Genomic DNA, 23,703 nt, shown 5'->3' with positions numbered 1-23,703 from the left:
CTGAAGATGATAGATGCCTGATCTGTGAACTTCTGTGGGACTTTTCAGAGCCCCTTGAAGACTCTTTGCGGGTTCTTGTGTATTTTGAATGAAGAATCTGTGGTTCTGGTCAGCTGGGGCTAAAGAATTGGCTCTAATTAACAATATACCAGAACCACTGAAGAAAACCTTTGCTTTACTAGGACAATTGATGCTGGTTAACTGGATCTGAGAAATTAGTAATGATTAAGAAGAGACCAGCGTCACTGAGGTGAAATCTTCTGGAAAGTGTTTACTCAAAGTGTACACACAGAGAAACTTGTGCTACAGAGCCAGACAATGTTGTACTTCATGGTGGCAGCTTAATGTGGTAGTGTAGGAGTCCATTAGGGGGTACTGACTTTGAAGGCTCAACGAGGTCAAGCAGAGTGGCTGATGTGTGACAGGGCCGAGTTTCTGGACAGAGCCTGGGAGAAGCTGTTGGGAAAAAAATGCAGTCCAGTTGCAGCATTTTGAATATAGCATTACCATGAGCTAAATGCCCAAAATGGCCACAGCCATGGATCAGAGCCCGGGTGAGTATAGAAGATAAGGTGTGTGTATTGCAGACAGCAGAGCAAGAGAAGTGATCTAATTTCTTCGCAGGAGTCCAGGAGGTCTTGCATAAATCCCAAACATTCAACAATGAGTTATTTGTACTGTTGGGAGTTTAGTTTTTCTTGGATCTAATTGTGATTGTGCCCTGCTGTTTCCCTCTTGGAATTACAGAATATTTAACTTTTTTTTTTTAACTAATTGCCAATGGAAATTTTATTTATTTATTTGTTTGTTTGTTTGTTTGTTTGTTTGTTTATTAGATTCTTTACATTTCAAATGACTTGCCCTTTCCTGGTTCCCCCCCCTGCCCAAAGTCCTATAAGCCATCTCCTCCCCCTGTTCCCCAATCAACCCCCTTCCACTTCCCTGTCCTGGTAATCCCCCTACACTGCTGCATCAAGCCTTTCCAGGGCCTCTCCTCCCTTTGATGTCCAATAAGGCCATCCTCTCCTGCCTATGCATCTGGAGCCATGGGTCCCTCCATGTGTACTCTCTGGTTGATGTTTTTGTCCCTGGGAGCTCTGGGACTACTGGGTGGCTCATATTGATGTTCCTCCTATGGCTCGGAAAACCCCTTCAGCTCCTTGGGTCCTTTCTCCCCCATTGGGGATTCTTAAAGACTTTAGTTTTTTCATATTTTTTTTTATTGAGTATCTTCTTCATTTACATTGCCAATGGTAAAACCTTTTCCAATTTCACCCCTCACAAAAGCCTCCCTCCCCAAAATGCCCTACCCCTCCTCACACCCCCTGCCTCCATATATATGCCCCTCTACCCAACACACTCCCACCTATAGCGCCCCCTGCCCATTTCCCTTTGTTGGGGCCTCTATTGAGCCTTTACCTGACCAAAGACCACTCCTCCCACTGATGCCCAACGAGGCATTCCTCTGCCATATTTTTGGCTGGAACCATGTGTACCCCTTGGTTGATGGTTCAGTCCCTGGGAGTCTTGGGGTGTCTGGGTGTCCGAAGTTATTGTTCTTCCCATGGGGCTGTAAGCCCCTTCAGCTCCTCTGGACCACCCTCCAGATCCTCTGTTGGGGACCCCAAGCCCAGTCCAATAGTTGGTTGCTAGTTTCTGCCTCTGTATTTGTAAGGCTCTAGCAGGGCCACTCTGGAGACAGCCATGGCATGCTCCTTTTAGAAGACGCTTCTTGTCATTGTGTTGGGGTTTGGTGACTGTTTATAGGATGAATCCCCAGGTAGGGCAGTCTCTGGGTGGCCTTTACTTCAGACTCTGCTCCACACATTGCCTCCCTTATTACTTCTGTGAGTATTATGTTTTCTTTCTCAGAGGAACCAAAGCACTCTCACTTAAGTCCTCGTTCTTCTTGAGCTTCCTGTGCTGGGTGAATTGTAGCTTGTTTATTTTGAGCTTTTGGACTAGCATCCGCTTATTAGTGAGTGCATACCATGTGTGTTCTTTTGTGATTGGTTACCTCGCTCAGGATGACACTTTCTAGTTCCATCCATTTGCCTAAGAATTTCATGAATTCATTGTTTTAATAGCCGAATAACACTCCATTGTGTATATATACCACAGTTTCTGTATCCATTCCTCTGCTGAGGGACATCTGGGTACTTTCCAGCTTCTGGTTATTATAAATAAGGCAGCTATGAAAATAGTGGAGCATGTGTCCTTATTACATGTAGGAGCACATTCTGGGTATATGCCCAGGAATAGTCCATGGTTGAGAGATGTGAACTGTTAAATACATTTTCAAATTTTATAGAAACTGAATTTTAAAAGAAACTTTGTATTTTTTAAAAGAGGCTGAACTTTTTAGTGTTTGAGTGTTTAAAGACTGCAAGACTTTTAATACTTGGAACATTTTATATTGTGATGTTGATATTAATGTGTGATCTTGGAGATAATAAAGAAAGAAAAGATAGCTTAACAGTGATGTGCTTAATTGTCAAGTTGACAAAAGGTCAATTCTGCAAGCTAGTTCTGTTCATTTGACAGAAACTACTCTTTTTTATTTTTTATTCGATATATTCTTTATTTACATTTCAAATGATTTCCCCTTTCCTGGATCTCCCCTCCCCGAAAGTCCCATAAGCCCTCTTCCCTCCCCCTGTTCCCCAATCAACCCCTTCCCACTTCCCTGTCCTGGTATTCCCCTACACTGCTGCACTGAGCCTTTCCAGGACCAGGAGCCACTCCCTCCTTCTTCTTGGGCTTTATTTGATATGTGAATTGTGTCTTGGGTATTCCCAGCTTACAGAAGCTATACTTACATGTACACAATTTAATGTTATAGAGTACCTCAAAGTAGCCACAACTCTGCACTTTATGTTAATTACTTGAAAACTTGAGGGAAGCAGTCTTAATTGTTCATTTTCTCATGCTATTTTTTAAGTATTATTATAAGGAAAAAAGTCCAATAGCTGATATTTTTTTATCAAACTATAGTGAAACTTTCAGACATCCTACATGGCCCATCATAAAGTCAACCAACTTTAAATATTTGAAGTAAACATACATTGGATGACACGTGGATAGAAGCAAACACTTTCATCTTTAGTATAAATAACGGGTTTTGCCTGTCCGTCTGCTTGAAGTCCAACAAACAGTCCTGGGCTCTTCAGAGATTCCAGACTTATAGATGCATTTTCCAGATTCTTCTTGATTTTAAAATGGCAATCAGTATCTCCAGTGCCCTACAAGTAATATAACATGATTTCACAAATGTGAGAAAACACTGGACAGAATTGAAAGTTATTCGTTCCCAATAATGTAATATTTCTTCCATTTCAAGCCATCTGCATAAATCTAAAATCTTTTAAGCTTTTTCCATGAGGTCTAGAAACAGAGACTGCATGATGGGCAAAGGAAAGTCTCAAAGCTAGGAGCACAGGGCTCTGAGTGACTGAGGAGCTTCACCTAAGGAAAGGCCACTGTGTGGTGTTCATTTCAGAGGTGCTCACCTCTAAAGATGAACACAGAATATTAAAACATGAAATTATCTTTTTAAAAATAAAGTCACACATTGCTTAATAACAAGGATTCATTTTAATAAATTCATCATTAGTCCATTTATCATCATAAGAACATCACAGAATGCATTTATACAAATGTGTGAGAGAGAGAGAGAAGCAGGCACAGAGAGAGGTTTGTGTTTTGCAGTCCATTATTTCTATGGCTATGATGATCAAAAAACATGAGAGACAATAAAGATGAAAGAAAATACTACAATAAATTGTAAATATATGACATTAAAACACATTATAATGTTTTTATGCTAAACTTTTCAAATTCAAGAAGAAATATGATATAATATAGTTGCATCATTGTCATGTACTGTATACCATCTATAATTGTATCCACCATAATTTTATGAAACTGGCAACAAATGTTTGTTTACACTAATATCATCACAGAAATGAACAATTTTACATTATGACATTATAACTGTATCACCAGGTGAGAGGCATGTTTTAACTCCATTATTTTATGATACAGCTACAAAAATTATCAAATATATGATATGAAAAGTCTCTAAAGTATAGAAAATGGGCAGCTTTGATCACATTGTCATTCTCAGTGGAAATTGTATGATAATTTTACATGTGATTGTATACTTTTGAGACTGAATTTCAAGTAGGCACAAGGCATTTAAAGATTACCAATAAAACACTCAAGACAGGCAATGGTGGCACATTACTCTACTTCCAGCACTCAGAAGGCAGAAGTAGGTCATGAGTTTGATGGCAGCATGGTCTATAAAGTGAGTTCCATAACAGCCAAAGCTACAGAAAAACCTTGTCTCCAGAACAAATAAACAAAGAAAGAAAACCATACAAAATTAGAAGTCTAATAGTAACCACTAATATTGCATCTCCCTTTTTAAGGTATTCATAATATTAGAATATTTTTAACTATCCAGTGCTTTCAAATTTTCTTTGTAAGATTTAAGAGTTGTAAAAAATAAATTTTATGAAAATGAATTAAAGATTCAAGTAGAATTATTATTATTATTTTATTTAAAATAGAAAATTATATTCTGCTCTTAGGTTGCCGTCAGTAAGAACCAAATGTCTGTCCCAAATGTCTGTCCGTGTCTTTCTTATTTTATAAATGCAAATTAACCAATGTCTAGCTTCTTCTGCCTTTGTTATTGATAAATGGCTAGTAAGGGTTCGGGTTGTCCTGGCTTTGTGTGTGTGTGTGTGTGTGTGTGCGTGCGTGTACGTGTGTGTGTGTGTGTGTGTGTGTGTGTGTGTGTGTGTTTATTTTTGAGATTTTCATACTATATATTTTGGTCATATTCCTTCGCCTCCACCAACTCCTCTAAGATTATTCCCATCCCCTTTAATGATCCAAATGGAAGAGAAACACTCCTTCACTGCTGGTGGGGTTGCAAATTGGTACAACCACTCTGGAAAGCAGTCTGGCAGTTCCTCTGAAAACTGGGCACCTCACTTCCAGAAGATCCTGCTATACCACTCCTGGGCATATACCCAGAGGATTCCCCACCATGTAATAAGGATACATGCTCTACTATGTTCATAGCAGCCCTATTTATAATTGCCAGATGCTGGAAAGAACCCAGGTATCCCTCAACAGAAGAGTGGATGCAAAAAATCTGGTAAATCTACACAATGGAGTACTATTCAGCCATTAGAAACAATGAATTCATGAAATTCTTAAGCAAATAGATGGAGCTAGAGAACATCATAGTACGTGAGGTAACCCAGACTCAAAAGGTGAATCATGGTATGCACTCACTAATAAGTGGATATTAACCTAGAAAACTGGAATACCCAAAACATAATCCACACATCAAATGAGGTACAAGAAGAAAGGAGGAGTGGCCCCTGGTTCTGGAAAGACTCAGTGAAGCAGTATTCGGCAAAACCAGAACGGGGAAGTGGGAAGGGGTGGGTGGGAGGACAGGGGGAGAGAAGGGGGCTTATGGGACTTTCGGGGAGTGGGGGACTAGAAAAGGGGAAATCATTTGAAATATAAATAAAAAATACATCGAATAAAAAAAAGAAAAGAAAAAAAAACCATAAAATACTCTTTGTGTTGGCAAACTCTTCTTGAATTTGAAGAATGCCCTAGAGTGTGGTTGATATACCTATTGTCACTTCACTAAAGAAACTAAGTTTCTTCCCTCTCTTAGAGGCTAACAATTGCAAACATCCTTTTAGTTAAGTGTGAGACTGTGTGCCACCCTCTTCCTCTCTGAGCTTGAACTTTGCCTACCTTGGAACTGTGTAGGTACTGTGCATCCTATTACAGTCTCTGAGTTCATATGTTCGTCCCCTGCAGCCTGTCTGCCCTGGTTATAAAATGTTGATTTCTTACCTACCGCCTCTGCCTCTTACAATCTTTCCACCTCTCTTTCACTTGGATTCCTTGTCCTTGAAGGTAGGGATTTGGAAAAGACGCCCCATTTAGAATTGAGTGCTCTGAAGTCTCTCATTCACCAACCTCTCATCCACATTGACCTGCTGTGGGTCTCCATGTCATCTCTTCAAGAAGAAGCTCTCTTATAAGAGTTGAGGGACAGAACATTGGACATAGCACTACCTGAGGACCCAGCTATACCACTCCTGAGCATATACCCAAAAGGTGCTCCAACATATAACAAGGACACATGCTCCACTATGTTCATAGCAGCCTTATTTATAATAGCAAGAAGCTGAAAAGAACCCAGATGTCATAGGGTGGTGGTGGTGCATGCCTTTAATCCCAGCACTTGGGAGCCAGAGACAGGTGGATTTCTGATTTCGAGGCCAGCCTGGTCTATAGAGTGAGTTCCAGGACAGCCACTCTACACAGAGAAACTTTGTCTCAAAAAAACAAACAAACAAACAACAACAACAACAAAAAAACAGATTCTCTCAACAGAAGAATGGATACAGAAAATGTGGTATATTTACACAATGAAGTACTCCTCAGCTATTAAAAACAATTAATTCATGAAATTCTTAGGCAAATGGATGGAACTAGAAAATATCATCCTGAGTGAGGTAACCCAGTCACAAAAAAACTCACATGATAAGGGGATATAGAATACCCATACCCACAATGCAACTCACAGACCATATGAAGCTCAAGAAGGAAGACCAAAATGTGGATGATTCCATGCTATTTAGAAGAGAGCACAAAAAAATCACAGGAGGTAGAGATAAGAAGGGACCTGGGAGGGAGAGAGGAGGGGGAGTAAGAAGGGGAGGCAGGGTCAGGTTTGGGAGGAGGGGAGTAGAAGTACAAAGGGTCAAGAAATTGAACTGAGGTGGGCAGCAGTGGGGGGTGAGGGACTGGGGATAGGTACTAGAAATTCCCAGATGCCAGAAAAGTCAGAGACTCCCAGGACCCAACTGGGATGATAATAGCTGAAATACCCAACAAGGAGGGAGAGAGAAGCTGTAGAGACCATATCCAGTGCATAGGCATGGTCCGCAGTAGAGGGACGGGACCTCCCACCAATCTCAAAAATATTTATACAGAATTGTTTATGTCTAAAGGAAATGCAGGGACAAAGAGTGGAGCAGAAACTGAAGGAAAGGCCATCCAGTGACTGCCCCATCTAGGGATCCATCCCATCTGCAGAAACCAAACCCAGACACTATTGCTGATGCCAAGAAGCCCTTGCTGATAGGAACCTGGTATGAGTGTCCTGAGAGGCTCTGCCAGAGCCAACCATTGGACTGAGCACAGGGACCCCAATGGAGGAGTCAGGGGAAAACCTGAATAAGCGGAAGGGATTTGCAATTCCATAGGAATAACAACAATATTTACCAACCAGACCCCTCAGAGCTCCCACGGACTAAATCACCAACCAAAGAGTACACCTGGAGGGACCCATGGCTCCAGCTGCATGTGTAGCAGAGATTTGCCTTATCTGTCATCAATGGGAGGAGAGTCCCTTGGTCCTGTGGAGGCTCAATGCCCCAGCATATGTGAATGCCAGGGCAATGAGGTGAGAGTGGGTGGGTAGGGAGGGAGAGCATCCTCATAGAAGCAGGAAGAGGGGGAATGGGAGAGGGGGTTTGGGGAGGGAAAACCTGGAAGGGGGATAACATTTAAAATGTAAATAAATAAAATAACTAATAAAAAATTAAGAAAATTCAATCAGCTTAACTATACATGCCAGCATATACTAGAACTAGGCTTGTACTTCGGTACATTGCGGATTTTAGTCAAACTATGTTTTGTTTTTATAATCTAATAGATAGATAGATAGATAGATAGATAGATAGATAGATAGATAGATAGATTCATATATATTCAGGTTTATGAAATTTAATTTTATTCTCAAATATAATACAGCTATCCTATTGGATACTGGTGTGACATTTTACTAAAGGACTCAAAAATTGCTTTTGGTTCACAATTTACAGAACCTTTTCTGGAGACATATCTTCCTAAACCAACACTAAAGCACACCCCTACTTGTAATGTTACTTTTTTCATACTGGGGAATTACACTCTTTTTAATTAAGTTAAACAAGGAGGGAAGGCAAGCACTACTACTTTTTCCACAGTTCCCACAAAGCTCAGCTCTTTGTTAGCACTGCTAAAAGTCTCTGTTTTGCTGATGTAATTGGTTTTTCTCTCTCCTGTGATAATAAAAAGTGGGATTCTTCTTTCTAAATTTCACCATTCCAGGAAACTTCTCCTGACTACTTTTCAAATCAGTCCCCTCTCTAAGCCTTCAGATATGTAGATGAATTACAACTCCAATGGGATTTCTGATGTTCTATGTTCTGTAAATTATGACTGTTGGTATTTTTAGTAGCACCTCAAGGAATGTTATTTCTATCTTTCAAGTGAAAAACTGAAAATTAAATTTAATATAACTCAATTTTATGAGACTAGAGTTTCCCCTATTGCATTTTCCTATAAGCAAACAAACACCTCTGTTTCATTCCTAGCCCCATATCAACTGGTTAAAAGAGTTCAGATGTAAAGTACAGTATGCACATTCTATATAGAAAAGAACCTTGTGTGACCTCTTAATATTAGAGACAATAACAATGTATATAAAGTCACTACAGGGTATCAAGTACATATTCTTATCATGCATCTCATGATCATGTCCCCGTGGCTAGTTAGAGAAGAAGAAAGTCCTAGTGACTTCATCCAAAGTGACATTTTAAACTCCCCTTTCATTCAGTATTTGTTGAGCACATGTCAGATAGAAGGGCTTCAGAAGTTTGGATATTTTAATAAAAAAGCAAACATGACATTTTATTCTGTTAATATGGAGTCTATACGTTCCATATTACTAATGTTCCAATCATCTTTCTTTTCCAAAATGAATCAGCTAATGTTCTATTTCTTTAACAAATTGTTTGATCTTGATCAGAACATCATTGTTGCTATCTTCGAGGCTTTCGGTATAACCTCAAAAACTAATATGTAGACCATGGTCTAAATAGTAATATAGCTTTTTTATTACATTTAATTACAATTAATGTGCATATTTAATTGCATTCAACATTAGACCATTTGCTATAAAACTAAGCTGAAATACTTTTTCTTGCATATGACTGCATTCACATATGACTTTATTAAACTTATTTCTTCAAAAATGTTTGATTAGGTAAAACAGGATCTATAATTATTTGCCTAAAATCAAGTAAAACTTGATAAGGTTTTAGACCAGTGGCTTACTGGGCTAACATCGTGTATACTTCACCATAACTCAAACAGAACATGTATGTGTGCACTCACTTATGCTTGTTTAATATTTCAACTTCTCACAAATGTGAGCTGCCCTTAATTTTTTATCTCAAGTATCTGTTTAGTGAACAGAAAAAAATGAATAAATTTCCAATGAGAGAATAGTCTTAGTTTCTTCAAAGTCAACAAATGCCCTTCATGAGCATCCTACTGGTATAAGATGTGCCTGCCTCTCGGTCTCTTTGGTATACCTAACACATGGGTACATTAATAGTTTCTTTTAACTCCTACAGTTTTCTTTTATTTGTACTCATTCTTAGGGAGCCAGTGAGCCCACTCATGTTGTCCTGAGGCTGCTGCTTCTTGGAAGTAACTCTGTCCCCAGTGAATCATATGTTGGTTGTTAGGAACCTAAATTCCCACTACAACAAAAACTACTAAAGTGATTTAACTCCTACAGAATAAACATTTTTCTGGTGACAGAAATAGAAGCATTTGTTACAGGATCAACATCAACATCACTTCTTTTAAAGGTATGTTTACCTATAAAAAAATGTTCTCAAACATATGCTGGCAAACACATTGAACACAGTCATGCTTTTATCCAATGCAATTTATCATAGTATTTGTGGAGTAGCAGTCTTCACCAAGGCACTCTTGAGCTACTAAACATAGCAAAGTGAGCATGTATTACCATTTACCTCAGCGCACATTTTACATCCCCTTGAAGATGGTATGTACACTTTACTTCAGCCGCTAAATATATACAAACTACATTAATTATGGTAATGTTCTCATTTCTTGTCTAAAAGAAGTGTCATTCCAGAAAGAGTCTAGTGACTCATGTCAGAAGAAAAATGATGCTCTTCACTGTTACACATTAATAGTGACAAGAAAAGAGGAACATAGCATCTTGGCTACAGAGACTCACTTCCAAAATCTACACAAAAAAAAAATTCAAGTCACACAACCAAATTTAGTCATTAAACACATTATAACATGCACAACATGCTCTAGGGACGTACCTGAACATTTCTTAACAATAAAAAGGGGGCTATTGTTCTTCTCTTTGGCTGTTCCCCGGAAGTTAAGGGTAAGACTTTATTGTTGAAGGTTTCATGTACATTGCATGTAGAACTTGAAGAGTTTGAGCTGAATCTGACATCACTTAGAATTTAAAATTATTTGCTGATAGTGTGTGGGTTTTCCCGGGGTGTGAATCCAGGCACTAAGAAGAGCAGGGAAGCAATGAGCTGAGGCCCCGTAAAGGCTGGGTTTGTGGGGTAGGTTTGCAGCTCAGCAACAGCCATAAGATCAGAGAGCTCATTGGAAAGGCGGGCATTCATCCAGGTGTGGTGACGGCACATGCCTGAAAGCCTGTCACTCAGGAAACTGAGGCAAGAGGACAGGGTCGTGAGTTCAACTTTAGCTGGAATGGGAAGGATAAGAAAGTGGAGGAGAGGGAAGATATGGGTGAGGTGAGAAGGAATGAAGACCCTTCTTCCAACCTGAGTCTTTAACATCACAATCTCCTTGAACACAAACATAATTCCAGGTATTTTGTTTGTACACAATATTTCAAAGTCACTGTGAACTGAGTCTCTGTCTAAGTACACCACACTCACAGCTACCCTCTCCCTTTACTGAAACATCAGACAAAGGGAACATGCCACACATCATATCGAACTTCCAAAGTATTTGTAGGTAAAATTTAAAATCAATGCACTCAGAAAGATCTGTCCTATGGCTATTACAGAGAAACGTCCTAAACGTTTCCTGGGAGGAATAGAAAGATGCTTACCATTCCGTTACAGTGCCCATCCTTAATCCTCAGATACATTCGTGCAGTTTTCACACTTTCAAACATGCAAATCCCAGAACTGATTCTGTGCACTCTCCAGTGGGATTGTTCTGACTGGTTCCCTGCTCCCGTGCAGGTCCCATTGGGCTGTAGACACAGGGCCTGACACAAACTTGTTGTGAGCATAACCACAGCACTGCTGAGGAATACACCCTTCGGAGAAATGAACAGAAAAGCAGTAAATACAAGGCTTCATCCTGCTAGGAGGAGATGGCTCTGGGGGGGGGGGGGCGTGTAATGGGGGGCAGTGACAGAGATCTTACCAGCAGCTGGAAACTGAAAGTGAACAAAAGAAAGAACTTAACTGCAGTAATAGTGAATCAGAACTTGTAGGTGGATTTATATCTATGATTAGTTATTCACAGGGTAATATCCAGATGCCATGGACACTTCACAAAGCAAGGTTCAAAAACAAACAAGTGTCTTATGAAAACTTAATACTGTAAGCAAATAATGTTCACATTCATATAAAGCAAAATTTAAAAAAATCCTTACTGGATTCATCAAGTATAGGAAGCATTGTATGGATATTCGTTAAATGAATGGATATAGGAAAGAGTGAAAAAAGATAGCAAATACAATTAAAATATACTTAAATAATTCTACATAATCCTATCTTCAGAATAAAAACATCTTGAAATTTAATCAGGGATATACTAACACTACAAAGAATTGGCTAAGATCAGCCATGTGGGTTTTCCAACGTGTGAAATCCCAAAAATCACACCATGGAGAACAAAACAAGGTATGTTTGTTCCTCTAGAAAACTATCAAGTAAATTACTATTTTGGGAACACACATACAACTGAAGTTAATGCTAAAAGGAGTAGGGTATTAAAGAATTTAACGTCATCCAAAGAAGCCTTTGTCTGAGTTTCTGACCCTTGGAGAGGGTCAGAAAGCCCCTAAGGTCACTAAGCCCTTGGAGCATGATCCCTGGTAGGAGTGTCTGACTTTATGTAGGGCCCTGTGCCAGCCGCAAAGTGGCAGTGTGAATTGGGGTTTTTTGTGTCCTACCTGCCAGTTAACCTTCTGGGAGCCTGGAGACTAAGACCACTCAGGCGTACGCCATCATCAGTTGTGGAATCTGAACACAATGCTTGTGTGAGGGTTCCTGGTCCACAAAGCCATTTTCTATCTCCTACACCTCTGCTAGCCAGCCCCGAGGAATCACCTCTGCCTGACTCCACAGGGCAAGTTCTGCATGTACTGTTTTTCCAAGGCTCTGCTCTATATTTGTCCCACCTCTCAGATTTGATCTATATCTTTTCTCAATGATGTACTGAAACTGTGAGCATGACTGCTTCAGTGAGCACGGAGTCCTTCTAGTGAATTACCAAGCCTGGACAGGGAGTCCAGGGCACTGCATACATGGTAGAACTGAACAGGTGGTGTATACTTAGCTTTCACGGGAGTAAAACCTGATACATTCACAGAAGGGAAAAAAAGGCATCATTGCTGCTAAAATGTGGCATTAAACAAATCGGTAATGCCATCAATGCCCCCTAGTGGAAAGAGATTTGATTACTGCAGTTTAAGTCAACTCTTAAAACTTGCAGTAAGTCAGAGGCTGGAACTTGATCTATAAACCCTGATGATTTTCATCGAATTTACCTTAACAAAAACCAAGAATTCTTTTGAAAGCTCTGCGTAGCCTGCAGAGGACTCATCAGCTACTTTGCCGTGACGATCAACAGTCAAGGTGTGCCCAGGAAGCAGAGCTGACTCAAGAAGCGCACAACGGTTGGGCTGATAAAGCACCCGCAGCTCAGAGCGGGCTCCTCCACCAGCCTAAAAGAGAATGAGAGAAACCGACCCTGAATTACCAGGAAAAAAAAACGAATTTAAAAGCTCTTGGTATACATGTATATGCTGTATAACCGTTGAACGATGCAAATTGTTCACGCCATTGCCACTGTGACTTTTATTACCCAGCATTATTTGCAATGACTTGATCCAAGGACATTCTTGGAAGCAAGGACCCATGAAAGACTATTACATACAAATCACCCCAGTGTCGGGATGAATTCATAAGATATAATGTGCAGTATATCCTTACTTATTCTTTATTTAGTGATTTAAGTCTGCCTATCTTAGGACTGCTTGGATCTGAGCCCCGTGACATTGACAATGATTTTTGTCTCATTCCTATCTTTTGCTTTTAAACTGTGAACCAACTTTAGGAGGAGACATTCCTATCCCTAGGCATGTTTGAGAACATATTCTGTACTTACTGTGTTTACTGCAGTTTAAGTCAACTCTTAAAACTTGCAGTAAGTCATACTTGATATATAAACCCTGTGGGGAAGCGAAACTCACTAATAACTCCTGAAGGTTTGAGCCTAAGACTCTAGGGCTACCAACCTTGAGAAATCTCATCTAGTCAGGTCTGACAGAAACTCAGAGCTATGACCTTTCAGAAACAATTCAAAGCTTGACAGTGGTGGTACATGCCTTTAATCCAGGAACTCACGAGACAGAGACAGAAGGAATTTTCTATATTCTTTGTTTACATTCCAAATGATTTCCCCTTTCCTGGTTCCCCACTCCCCATAAGTCCCATAAGCCCTCTTCCCTCTGCTCATTCCCTGATCAACCCCTCCCACTTCTCTGTCCTGGCAATCACCTACATTGCTGCATCAAGTCTTTCCAGGACCAGGGCCCTCTCCTTCCTTCTTCTTGTGACTCATTTGATATGTGAATTGTGTCTTGGGTATTCAGAGCTTCTGGGATAATATCCACTTATCAGTGACTGCATTCCATGTGTGTTCTTTTGTTATGGGTTACCTCACTTAGGATGATATTTTCCAGTTCCAACCATTTGCCTAAGAATTTCATGAATTCATTGTTTTTAATTGCTGAGTAGTAACCAGATACACTGAAACTAATAGAAAGCAACTGGGGAAAAACATTGAGGACATGGGCACAGGGGAAACTTTCCTGAACAGAACACCAATAGCGTATGCTCTAAGATCAAGAATTGACAAATAGGACATCATAAAATTACAAAGTTTCTGTAAGGCAAAGCACACTGTCAAAAGGACAAAACAGCAACCAACAAATTGGGAAAAGATCTTCACCAACCCTTCATCTGACAGAGGGCTAATATTCAATATATACAAAGAACTGAAGAAGTTAGACTCCAGAGAGCCAAATAACCCTATTAAAAATGGGGTACAGAGTTAAAGAATTTTCACCTGAAGAATTTCAAATATCTGAGAAGCACATTAAGTTCAAAATCATTAGTCGTTAGGGAAATGCAAATAAAAACAACCCTGAGATTTTACCTCACACCAATCAGAATGGCTAAAATTAAAAATTCAGGAGACAGCAGATATTGGCGAGGATGTAGAGAAAGAGGAATAATCCTCCACTGCAAGCTGGAACTACACGTTTCTTAAAAACCTTGTTTTAGGAAGAAAAACAAAACATTCAAAATTCCTTGAGAACACTACAGTGGGTAGAATGGCTCAAACTATAAAGTCAGAGGCTCCATGTCAGATAAGACCTAGCAAAACAGATAAACTCTGACTGTAAATGGCAGAATTTCTGACCAGTTACAATTTAAAAAAAATAATGCAATTGAATTATCTTGTCACCTTTTTTAAAGAAAAATATAACAGGATTATTTTTAAGTCTTTTTCCTTTTTCTTTTGTTCTCTCTCTCTGTCTCTGTGTGTGTGTGTGTGTGTGTGTGTGTGTGTGTGTGTGTGTGTGTGTGTGTGAATGTGTGTGTGTGTGTGTGTGTGTGTGTGTGTGTGTGTGTGTGTGTGTATTCATGTGCTGGAATGAGACATACGGCTTTATAGACACTACCCACTGAAGCACATACACTACCCGATGCATCTCTTTTTTAACTGAGTCCATATCCACTGAATTCATATTTGCTAAGCATTCCCTATGGCCTTTTTCAGGTACTATGAAACACAAAGTCCAAAGCAGAAGAGAAATGACTTTATGAAGAATGTTAGATTAATTAATCATTCAGCCTGAATGTAGGCCTAAAATAACATTGGAAGATGATTTAATGTAATGATATTTTCCTTAAGCCAAATGTAAGTTCAAGTTAATAGTACTATGTAACATTATGTGAGACAAATGTCATAAGAGGCAGATTGCCTGCTTCTGTTTACATTGGGACCCTCGGACCCTCAACCCTCTATTTCATGTCAAATAGTACAGCATGAATTCTCTCAGCGGGTAGACTAACGTATTAAACACCATAATGCACATAAGGACTTAAGACACTGTTCATCAGTTGTCCTATGTGATTTCATTTTAAAAGAAATATGATGCTTGCTTTTAAAGATAGTACATACACTTAAAGACTTTTTCAAACCTAGAATAAACAACAAAAAACAGAATCGAGTGAAGTTGATTTTCCCCCTAAAAGTATATTTCCCAAACCATTTTTTTTTAAAAAGTCAGAAAACCTCCTGAAAGCTCTGTGAATTTTTCAATGTTATCATTCTATTTCAATTACTGAAGCTTAAGGTCATTTATGCCTCAAATTTTCAAAAGTTCATGAAACATAATAGTAATTTCAGTTCCCTGAACCCAATACAGAAATAAAAATAACAAGTCAAGAGAAATATGTAATTTATGATCTTATAAAATTTACTTATTTAAGATATGTCATATACAATACATAATAAAGAGAAAATGTACTACAGACAGACATAGTAGAATATATCTCTAATCCCCACAAGGAGGCAAGGCTAAAAAGACGAATATTGAAGGCCAGCCTGGGTTACACAACTGTGATCTGTATCTCAAAAGTCACTGCTACTCACCATTCCAGTGGCAAAGCCATTGTCAAGGGTAAGAGAGAGGTGCCTCACCTCATGGCTTTGGAAAACACAGATATTCCTTTTGGTGAAAATCACATCGAAGAAACCTAAAAAATATTCTCAATTATTTCACAAGTAGTACATTTTTTAAAAGCTCTTTTTCCTTCAATTATATACTGATCACATTCATAAAAGAAACTTTACTAAAGCTCAAAGCACACATTGCACCTCGCACAATAATTGTGGGAGACTTCAACACCCCACTCTCCTCAATCAGCAAAACACAAACTAAACCTAGACATGGTGAACCTAGCAGAAGTTATGGACTAAATTGATTTAACTTATATCTATAGGATATTTCATCTAAAAACAAAAGAATATATCTTCTTCTCAGCAACTCATGGTACCTTCTCCAAAAATGACAAAACAAGCTTCAACAGATACAAGAAGATTGAAATAATCCCATGCATCCTATCACATCTCCATGGACTGGTCTTCAATAGCAACAAAAACAACAACAACAACAACAACAACAACAACAACAACAGAAAAACCACATACACTTAGAAGCTGAATAATGCTCTACTAAATGATAATTTGGTCAAGGAAGAAACAAAGAAATTAAAGACTTTTTAGAATTTAATGAAAATCAAGATACAATATACCGAAAGTTATAGGACACAAAGACAGCAGAGCTAAGAGGAAAACTCATAGTTCTGAGTGCCTCCAAAAAGAAACTGAAGAGAGCATACACCAGCAGCTTAACAGCACACCTGAAAGGTCTAGAACAGAAAGAAGCAAATACACCCAAGAGGAGTACACGACAGGAAATCATCAAACTCAGGACTGAAATTAACCAATTAGAAACAAAAAGAACTATATAAAGGATCAACAAAACCAGGAGCTGGTTCTTTGAGAAAATCAACAAGACAGATAAACCCTTAGCAACACTAAATATAGGGCACAAAGACAGTATCCAAATTAACAAAATCAGAAATGAAAAGAGAGATAACAACAGAAACCGAGGGAATTCAAAAAAAATCAAGACAAGGCTGCTCACTCTCTCCCTATCTATTCAATATAGTAGCTGGAGTCCTTGCTAGAGTAATTAGACAACAAAAGGAAGTCAAAAGGATACACATTGGAAAGGAAGAAGTCAAAATACCACTATTTGCAGATGATAGGATAGTATACTTAAGTGACCCCAAAAATTCCACCAGAGAACTCCTACAACTGATAAACAACTTCAGCAAACTGGCTAGATAGAAAATAAACTCAAATAAATCAGTAGCTTTCTTATACTCAAAGGATAAACAGGCTGGGAAAGAAATTAGGGAAACACCCTTCACATTAGTCACAAAGAATATAAAATATCTTGGTGTGACTCTAACCAAACAAGTAAAGATCTGTATGACAAGAACTTCAGGTCTCTGAAGAAATGTGGAATATCCACTATACAACTCACAGACCACATGAAGGTCAAGAGAAAAGACAACCAGAGTGGATGCTTCAGTCCTACTTAGAAAAGGGAACAATATAATCAAGGGAAGTAGAGGGTGGGAGGAACTTGGGAAGAATAGAAGAGTGAGGGAGGGAAAGGGGTAAAATCAGGTATGGGAAGAGATGGAGGAGATGTACAGAGGGTTAGAAAATTGAACAGAGGTGTGTAGCAATGGGGAAATGGGGAACTAGGGGTAGCAATCAGAAAATCCCAGATGCCAGTAAAGCAAGAGTCTCCAAGGACCACACAGGGACGACATTAGATGAAATACCCAATAAAGGGGAGGAAGAACTTATTGAAACCATATCCAGAGGTTAGGCATCCCCCCAGCCTCCATTGAAGGATGGGGCCACCTACCTATCTCCAAAATTTTAACCCAGAATTGCTCCTGTCTAAAGGAAATACAGGGAGAAAGAATGGAACAGAGACTGAAAGAAAGGCCAGCTAGAGACTGCCTCACCTGGGGATCCATCCCACTTCCAAACACTAAACCCAGACTATTGCTGGTGCCAAGAAGTGCTTGCTGACAGGAGCCTGATACAGCTGTCTCCTGAGCAACTTGGCAAATCCTGACCAATACAGATGCAGATGCTCACAGCCAACCACCAGACTGAGCATAGGAACCTCAATGGAGTAGTTATGGGAAGGATTGAAGGAGCTGAAGGAGCCTTATCTGGCATCAGTGGGAGGGGAGGCCCTTGGTCCTATGAAGGCTTGACGCTCCAGTGTAGAGAAATGTTAGAGAAGAGAGGTGGGAGTGTATAGGTGATGGGGGAGCACCCTCATAGAAGCAGGTAAGGATGAGTGGGATGGGGGTTGCAGAGGGGAAACTTATAAAGGGGATAACATTTGAAACGTAAACAAACTTGAAATGTAAACAAATAAATTATCCAATTAAAAAATAAACATGTTTATTTGTTTCTATGTTTTCTTCATATTTCATTTATATGCCCTGACCAACTCTCCCTGCATGTCCAACCCTCTGTCCACCCAATCCTCTGGGTTTTCCCCATGGGATCAGCATTTGGGATTCTGCAGAAATCTTTCTGCTCCAAGATGACTTCAAGTAGTATTAGACAGTTCCTACGTTTCATATTGCAGACCCACTCTAGCTCCACATGGCTGTCCTAACATTCCCATCAACAGGGTTTCCTTCTCTCCACATCTTCACCAACATGCTTATCTGTTTTTTTCAATGCCATGCCAGCTAGCATGAGCTGACATCTCATGATGACTTTGATTGGCATTTCCCTGATGGAGAATGACTCTGAGCACTGACTTGCTGACCACTTACACATCTTCTTTAGAAAAAATGTCTAGTCTAACCTTCTCTTAACATTTAGATGTAAGGTTATTTTCTCATTATTTTGTTGCCAGTCAGAGCTCCTTGTTTGTTTTGGATACTAACTCTTTGCTAGATACATTAGTTTTCAAGTGTTTGTTTTGTTTTGTTTTCCCCTCTGATGAGGAAGGCTCCGCAAGGGGGAAACACTGTCCCACTCAGGACTCAGGGCCTCTTCCGTCATTTCTGCTACATGCTGTGAGCTCCTGATTTGAGGATCTTCATCTATCTGCCACTTGCTGTTTGGTTCTTTGCTCACTTTCTTGATCAAGCCACCCCTCTCACCCACTAGATACTGTAATTGCCCCGTTCTGTGATTGGTTTCTATCTATGTGCCTCTTCCTATTTGTTCTTTTAGTTTTACCTACTATGTGTTTAACAGACTTCCTCCTTCAAAAGCGAGATCCTATCATACTTCATTCTCAAAAATTTGTCAACGGCAAATATTTTCTGGATGTAAAATAATCAAAGACTTAAATAAAAAAAAAGCAAAAACATAGCGAATCCCAAGTATTTCTGGCAGTGTTCATCCTCGTTGATTGACTTCACGGCAGTCGCAGGTTTGGACAAACAACATGCTCCTTTTCCTATGGAAAAACTACTTTACCATATCTGTCTGTTTGCTCTCCAGCAGCATCCACCTTGCCATCTGGATGAAGACGGACAAACCCTCCACTGAGCTTGTTGTAAAACTGAAGAGTATTTCCTTTCATAAACTTCCAGCTCTCAGCAGCCCACTGAAATTTAAACAAAGCAGAGACCATCTGAGAAGACATGAAGAGAAAACTACTAAATAATAGTCCTTACTAAAAATGGCGAGCTGGTGTTGCTTAATGCGTCAAGCAGCTATCTGCAACCATTTGTAGTAAATCATTTAAGACAAAATCTTACTGTTTCCTTTCTCTTAAGTTCTAGCTTCTTCCCTGGAAATATAAAGGGGAAGTTGATTAATTTCAATTGTATTGTCCTTGATTTGTTCATTACAAAACATGATTTCTCAAGAAATGTGCATTTGTGACACTCACTCACAGAGAAGATAGTCTTGTCCTTAGCATACATTTCTCTGACAATTTTACCATCATCTTCTCCTTCATCCAGCCATCTGTGAAAAGAACATTGTGTCAGTTACTTTTGAGATTTTTTTGTGTACCCAGTCCATGGCACTTTTCTTCCAAAGACATCAATAATGAACATCAAGAATAGGGGGAAAGTCCATGGGAAAAAGTTAATGAAAAGAGGGTAGTGCAGGTGGAGAAGAAAATCCATAAACGACAGCAAGGGTAAACAAGCAGAGTGAGTGTTTTCTTCAGTCCACCGCCGAGTCCATCAGTTCTACTGCTAACTGCCAGTGCCACAGATTTCATATCCATTGAATTAAGAGCTTTGTCCTGTTCTTTGTTCAAACTCCAGTAAGTTAGAAAATGACTACTGTTGGTTCAGTCAAGAAGGATGAGTAAGAGTTCTAAAGAAATTGTAAACCTACGAATGCTGCTAGAGAAATAAGTCAGCAGTCAAGGTCAATTAACAATGGGCCAATGGTTAAAAGTAAAATTCAGGGTTCCACCTCGCATCAGTCAGAATGGCTAAGATCAAAAACTCAGGTAATCGCACATGCTGGTGAGGAAGTGGAGAAAGAGGAACACTCCTCCATTGCTGGTGGGATTGCAAGCTGGTACAACCACTCTGGAAATCAGTTTGGTGATTCCTCAGAAAATTGGACATAGTACTACCTGAGGACCCAGCTATACCACTCCTGGGCATATATCTAGAAGATGCTCCAACATGTAATAAAGACACATGTTCTACTATGTTCATAGCAGTCTTATTTGTAATAGCCAGAAGCTAGAAACAACCCAGATGTTCCTCAACAGAGGAATGAATACAGAAAATGTGGTACATTTACACAATAGAGTACTACTCAGCTATTACAAACAATGGATTCATTAAATTCTCAAGCAAATGAATGGAACTAGAAAGTATCATCTTGAGTGATGTAACCCAATCTCAAAAGAACACAAATTGTATACACTCACTGATAAGTGGATATTAGCCCAAAAGCTCTGAGTACCCAAGATAAAACTCAGAGACCACATGACGCTCAAGAAGGAAGACCAAAGTAAAGATACTTTGGTCCTTTTTAGAAGGGGGAACAAAATAAACATGGGAGAAGATAAAGAGACAAAGTGTGAAGAAGAGACTGAAGAAAAGACCATCCAGAGATTTCCCCACCTAGGGAGCCATCCTGTATATAATTACCAAACCCAGACACTACAGCAGATGCCAACAAGTACTTGCTGACAGGAGCCTGATACAGCTCTCTTCTGAGGTGCTCTGCCTGTGCTTGACAAATGCATAAATTGATGCTCACAGCCAACCAATGGACTGAGCACGGGGTCCCCAATGGAGGAGCTAGGGAAAGGACCCATAGAGCTGAAGGGGTTTGCAGCCCCATAGGAGGAACAACAATATGAACCAATCGGTACCCCTAGAATTCCTAGGGACTAAACCATCAACCAAAGAGTACACATGGCCCCAGCCGCATATGTAGCATAAGATGGCCTTGTCGGGCATCAGTGAGATGAGAAGCCCCTCATCCTGTGAAAGCTTGTTGCCCCAGTGTAGGGGGATGCCGGGGCAGGGAAGTGGGAGTGGGTAGGTTGGTGAGCAGGGGACGGGGATTTTTGGTATAGGAGATTTTCATAGGGAAAAGAGGAAAGGGGATAACATTTGAAATGTAAATAAAGAAAATATCTAATAAAAGAAGAAAAGAATAAAACCTAAAATTCATTATACGAATGGATTGCTTTTGATAATCATTTGGAACCTCATCAAAGAGACCACATTTTCACATCTTTAACTCTTACTTTCCTCCAAAATACATGGCAAAATCATGTTTTAAGCTCTATCAAACTTTTCCAAAGTATTCAATTTTAGTCATGAGAAATGATTCCACATTTATTTGATATTTCTCCATAGAAGTGTCCCTGAAGATTAATGTCTTCAGACTTGATCAAAGGAGTTTCACTTTAGAGCTAATGCAGAGACTTATTGATGGTCAAGATACTAAAAGAAAGTAACTTTTGAGTGCTCAGCCCTATCACAAAACCCATATTACCTCCTCCAATGCTCAAGGAGCATCAGGGGACAGTGGGTAGAAATAACATAAGAGCTAGAAGACAGGGAAGGCCATGAAGTACTTGAAATAGATATGACATGGCCATGACACTGGTGAACTTACAACTGCTATAATTGCCTACACAAGACCAACTCTGTGAACATGTGTATGTTATAGATGGGATTCATGTGGCCATGCTAGGAGGCCAATGTATACATACCTGTGACAGAAGAAGGCATACTCATGGTTGGTCATGGGATCCCTGACCACAACATCCTCAAGAAACCAGCCATTTCCTAAACAGATTTAAGAAGATAAAATATGTTAATGGATACGTATAGAATTGTTGCATGCTTTGAGGAACAAGTCTCAATTCTAAATACATTTTGTGCAACATAAAACTTAAAAAATATCTATTTGTGGGGCTGGAGAGATGGCTCAGCGGTTAAGAGCACTGACTGCTCTTCCAGAGGTCCTGAGTTCAAATCCCAGCAACCACATGGTGGCTCACAACCATCCCTAATGAGATCTGACTGTTCTTCTGGAGTATCTGAAGACAGCTACAGTGTATTTACATATAATAAATAATAAAAATAAATAAATAAATATTTAAAAAAATATCTATTTGTAACAGAAGATAATGATAAACCTTTAACATAGTTCTCAAAGAACAAAAGTACAATGTTGTTTTAAGGATTTTTTTATTTTATGATTTAATTCAATATGCTTTTACAAATAAATACAGTATAATTATACCCTTGATTTCAGAAATTATATTCACAATTCTGACCTATCATCTTCAAGAACATATATTTCATGAGTTAGTAATACTTTTTATTTCCATAAAATTACCAAGAATGCCAATATTCTAAAAAATGAACAATTACCCAGATATTGCATCTAAGTACTAAGTCAAGTAAGGATTGGTACATATAAAGGCTCTTTTTGTTTAAATTCATATTAACTAGCAAACTAATACTGGATAAAATACAATTTTATTTATTGGAAAAATAGAATTTTTTAACTACTAGTAGTTGTTTTCTCTGCACAAAATCTACCTTTTCTGAATTAAAGCTCCTTAAGTTGATGAGCTAAGACTGAAGAGTTTAGAAGAAAGCTTAACAAAGTCGGCATCGGCTCTCTCTGCTTCTTGGCTCCTCGTGCGTCACGGCTGAGCAACATTTGAGTTGCCATGGCTGATACTGAGAATCAGTGCTACAGGGTCATATTCTGTTTCTGAGTCAGGAGAGTGGAGGGGCAACAATCCATCAGGATCAATGTCTAGGCTGAACATGGAGGAGTTGTTTCCCAGGGTGTGATGGTTTGTATATGCTCAGCCCAGGGAGTGGCACTATTAGAAGATGTTGTCCTGTTGGAGTAGGTATGGCCTTGTTGGAGTAGGTGTGTCACTGTGGGTGTGGGCTTTAAGACCCTCATCCTAGCTGCCTGAAATCCAGTATTCTCCTAGTAGCCTTCAGATGAAGGTGTAGAACTCTCAGCTCCTCCTGCACCATATCTGCCTGGATGCTGCCATGTTCCTGCCTTGATGATACTGGACTGAATCTCTGAACCTGTAAGCCAGCCCCAATTAAATGTTGTCCTTTATAAGACTTGCCTTGGTCATGGTGTCTCTTCACAGCAATAAAACCCTAACCAAGACATAGGGCATGGGATTGTTCTGTTCCAACACCATAACAAATCCACACAAACCAGGATAGTTACCCATCCTACATAAGACCCTAAGAACTGAATTTTCAGCAGGTTCGCAGGTCACCTTAAAAGCCTCTGCCACATGACATGCCTTACAATCCATGGGCCATTCTCTCTACCTTACTGTCACTCTCCAATAATGTCATTTTAATTTCCTTCTGAAGT

At 39.4% G+C, this 23,703-nt stretch overlaps 1 protein-coding gene across 1 annotated transcript in view; it reads right to left on the bottom strand.

Annotated features, from left to right (window-relative positions):
• Rp1 (RP1 axonemal microtubule associated) overlaps nt 1-23,703 on the bottom strand; it is a 187,044-nt gene that overhangs the window by 72,742 nt on the left and 90,599 nt on the right. Inside the window, exons 8-15 of the mRNA XM_052175416.1 lie at nt 22,049-22,124; nt 19,739-19,815; nt 19,605-19,636; nt 19,321-19,450; nt 15,886-15,977; nt 12,695-12,871; nt 11,021-11,233; nt 3,065-3,242 (exon numbers count right to left, since the gene is read on the bottom strand). Of these exons, the coding sequence (XP_052031376.1) occupies nt 3,065-3,242; nt 11,021-11,233; nt 12,695-12,871; nt 15,886-15,977; nt 19,321-19,450; nt 19,605-19,636; nt 19,739-19,815; nt 22,049-22,124 (975 nt within the window). The remainder of the gene's footprint in view (nt 1-3,064; nt 3,243-11,020; nt 11,234-12,694; nt 12,872-15,885; nt 15,978-19,320; nt 19,451-19,604; nt 19,637-19,738; nt 19,816-22,048; nt 22,125-23,703) is intronic.

The sequence above is a fragment of the Apodemus sylvaticus genome, chromosome 3 (genome assembly GCF_947179515.1).
Source record: "Apodemus sylvaticus chromosome 3, mApoSyl1.1, whole genome shotgun sequence".
Classification (NCBI taxonomy): Eukaryota; Metazoa; Chordata; class Mammalia; order Rodentia; family Muridae; genus Apodemus; species Apodemus sylvaticus.
Note: the sequence above shows the minus strand (reverse complement) of the source record. Positions and strands in the feature narration are given on the sequence as shown.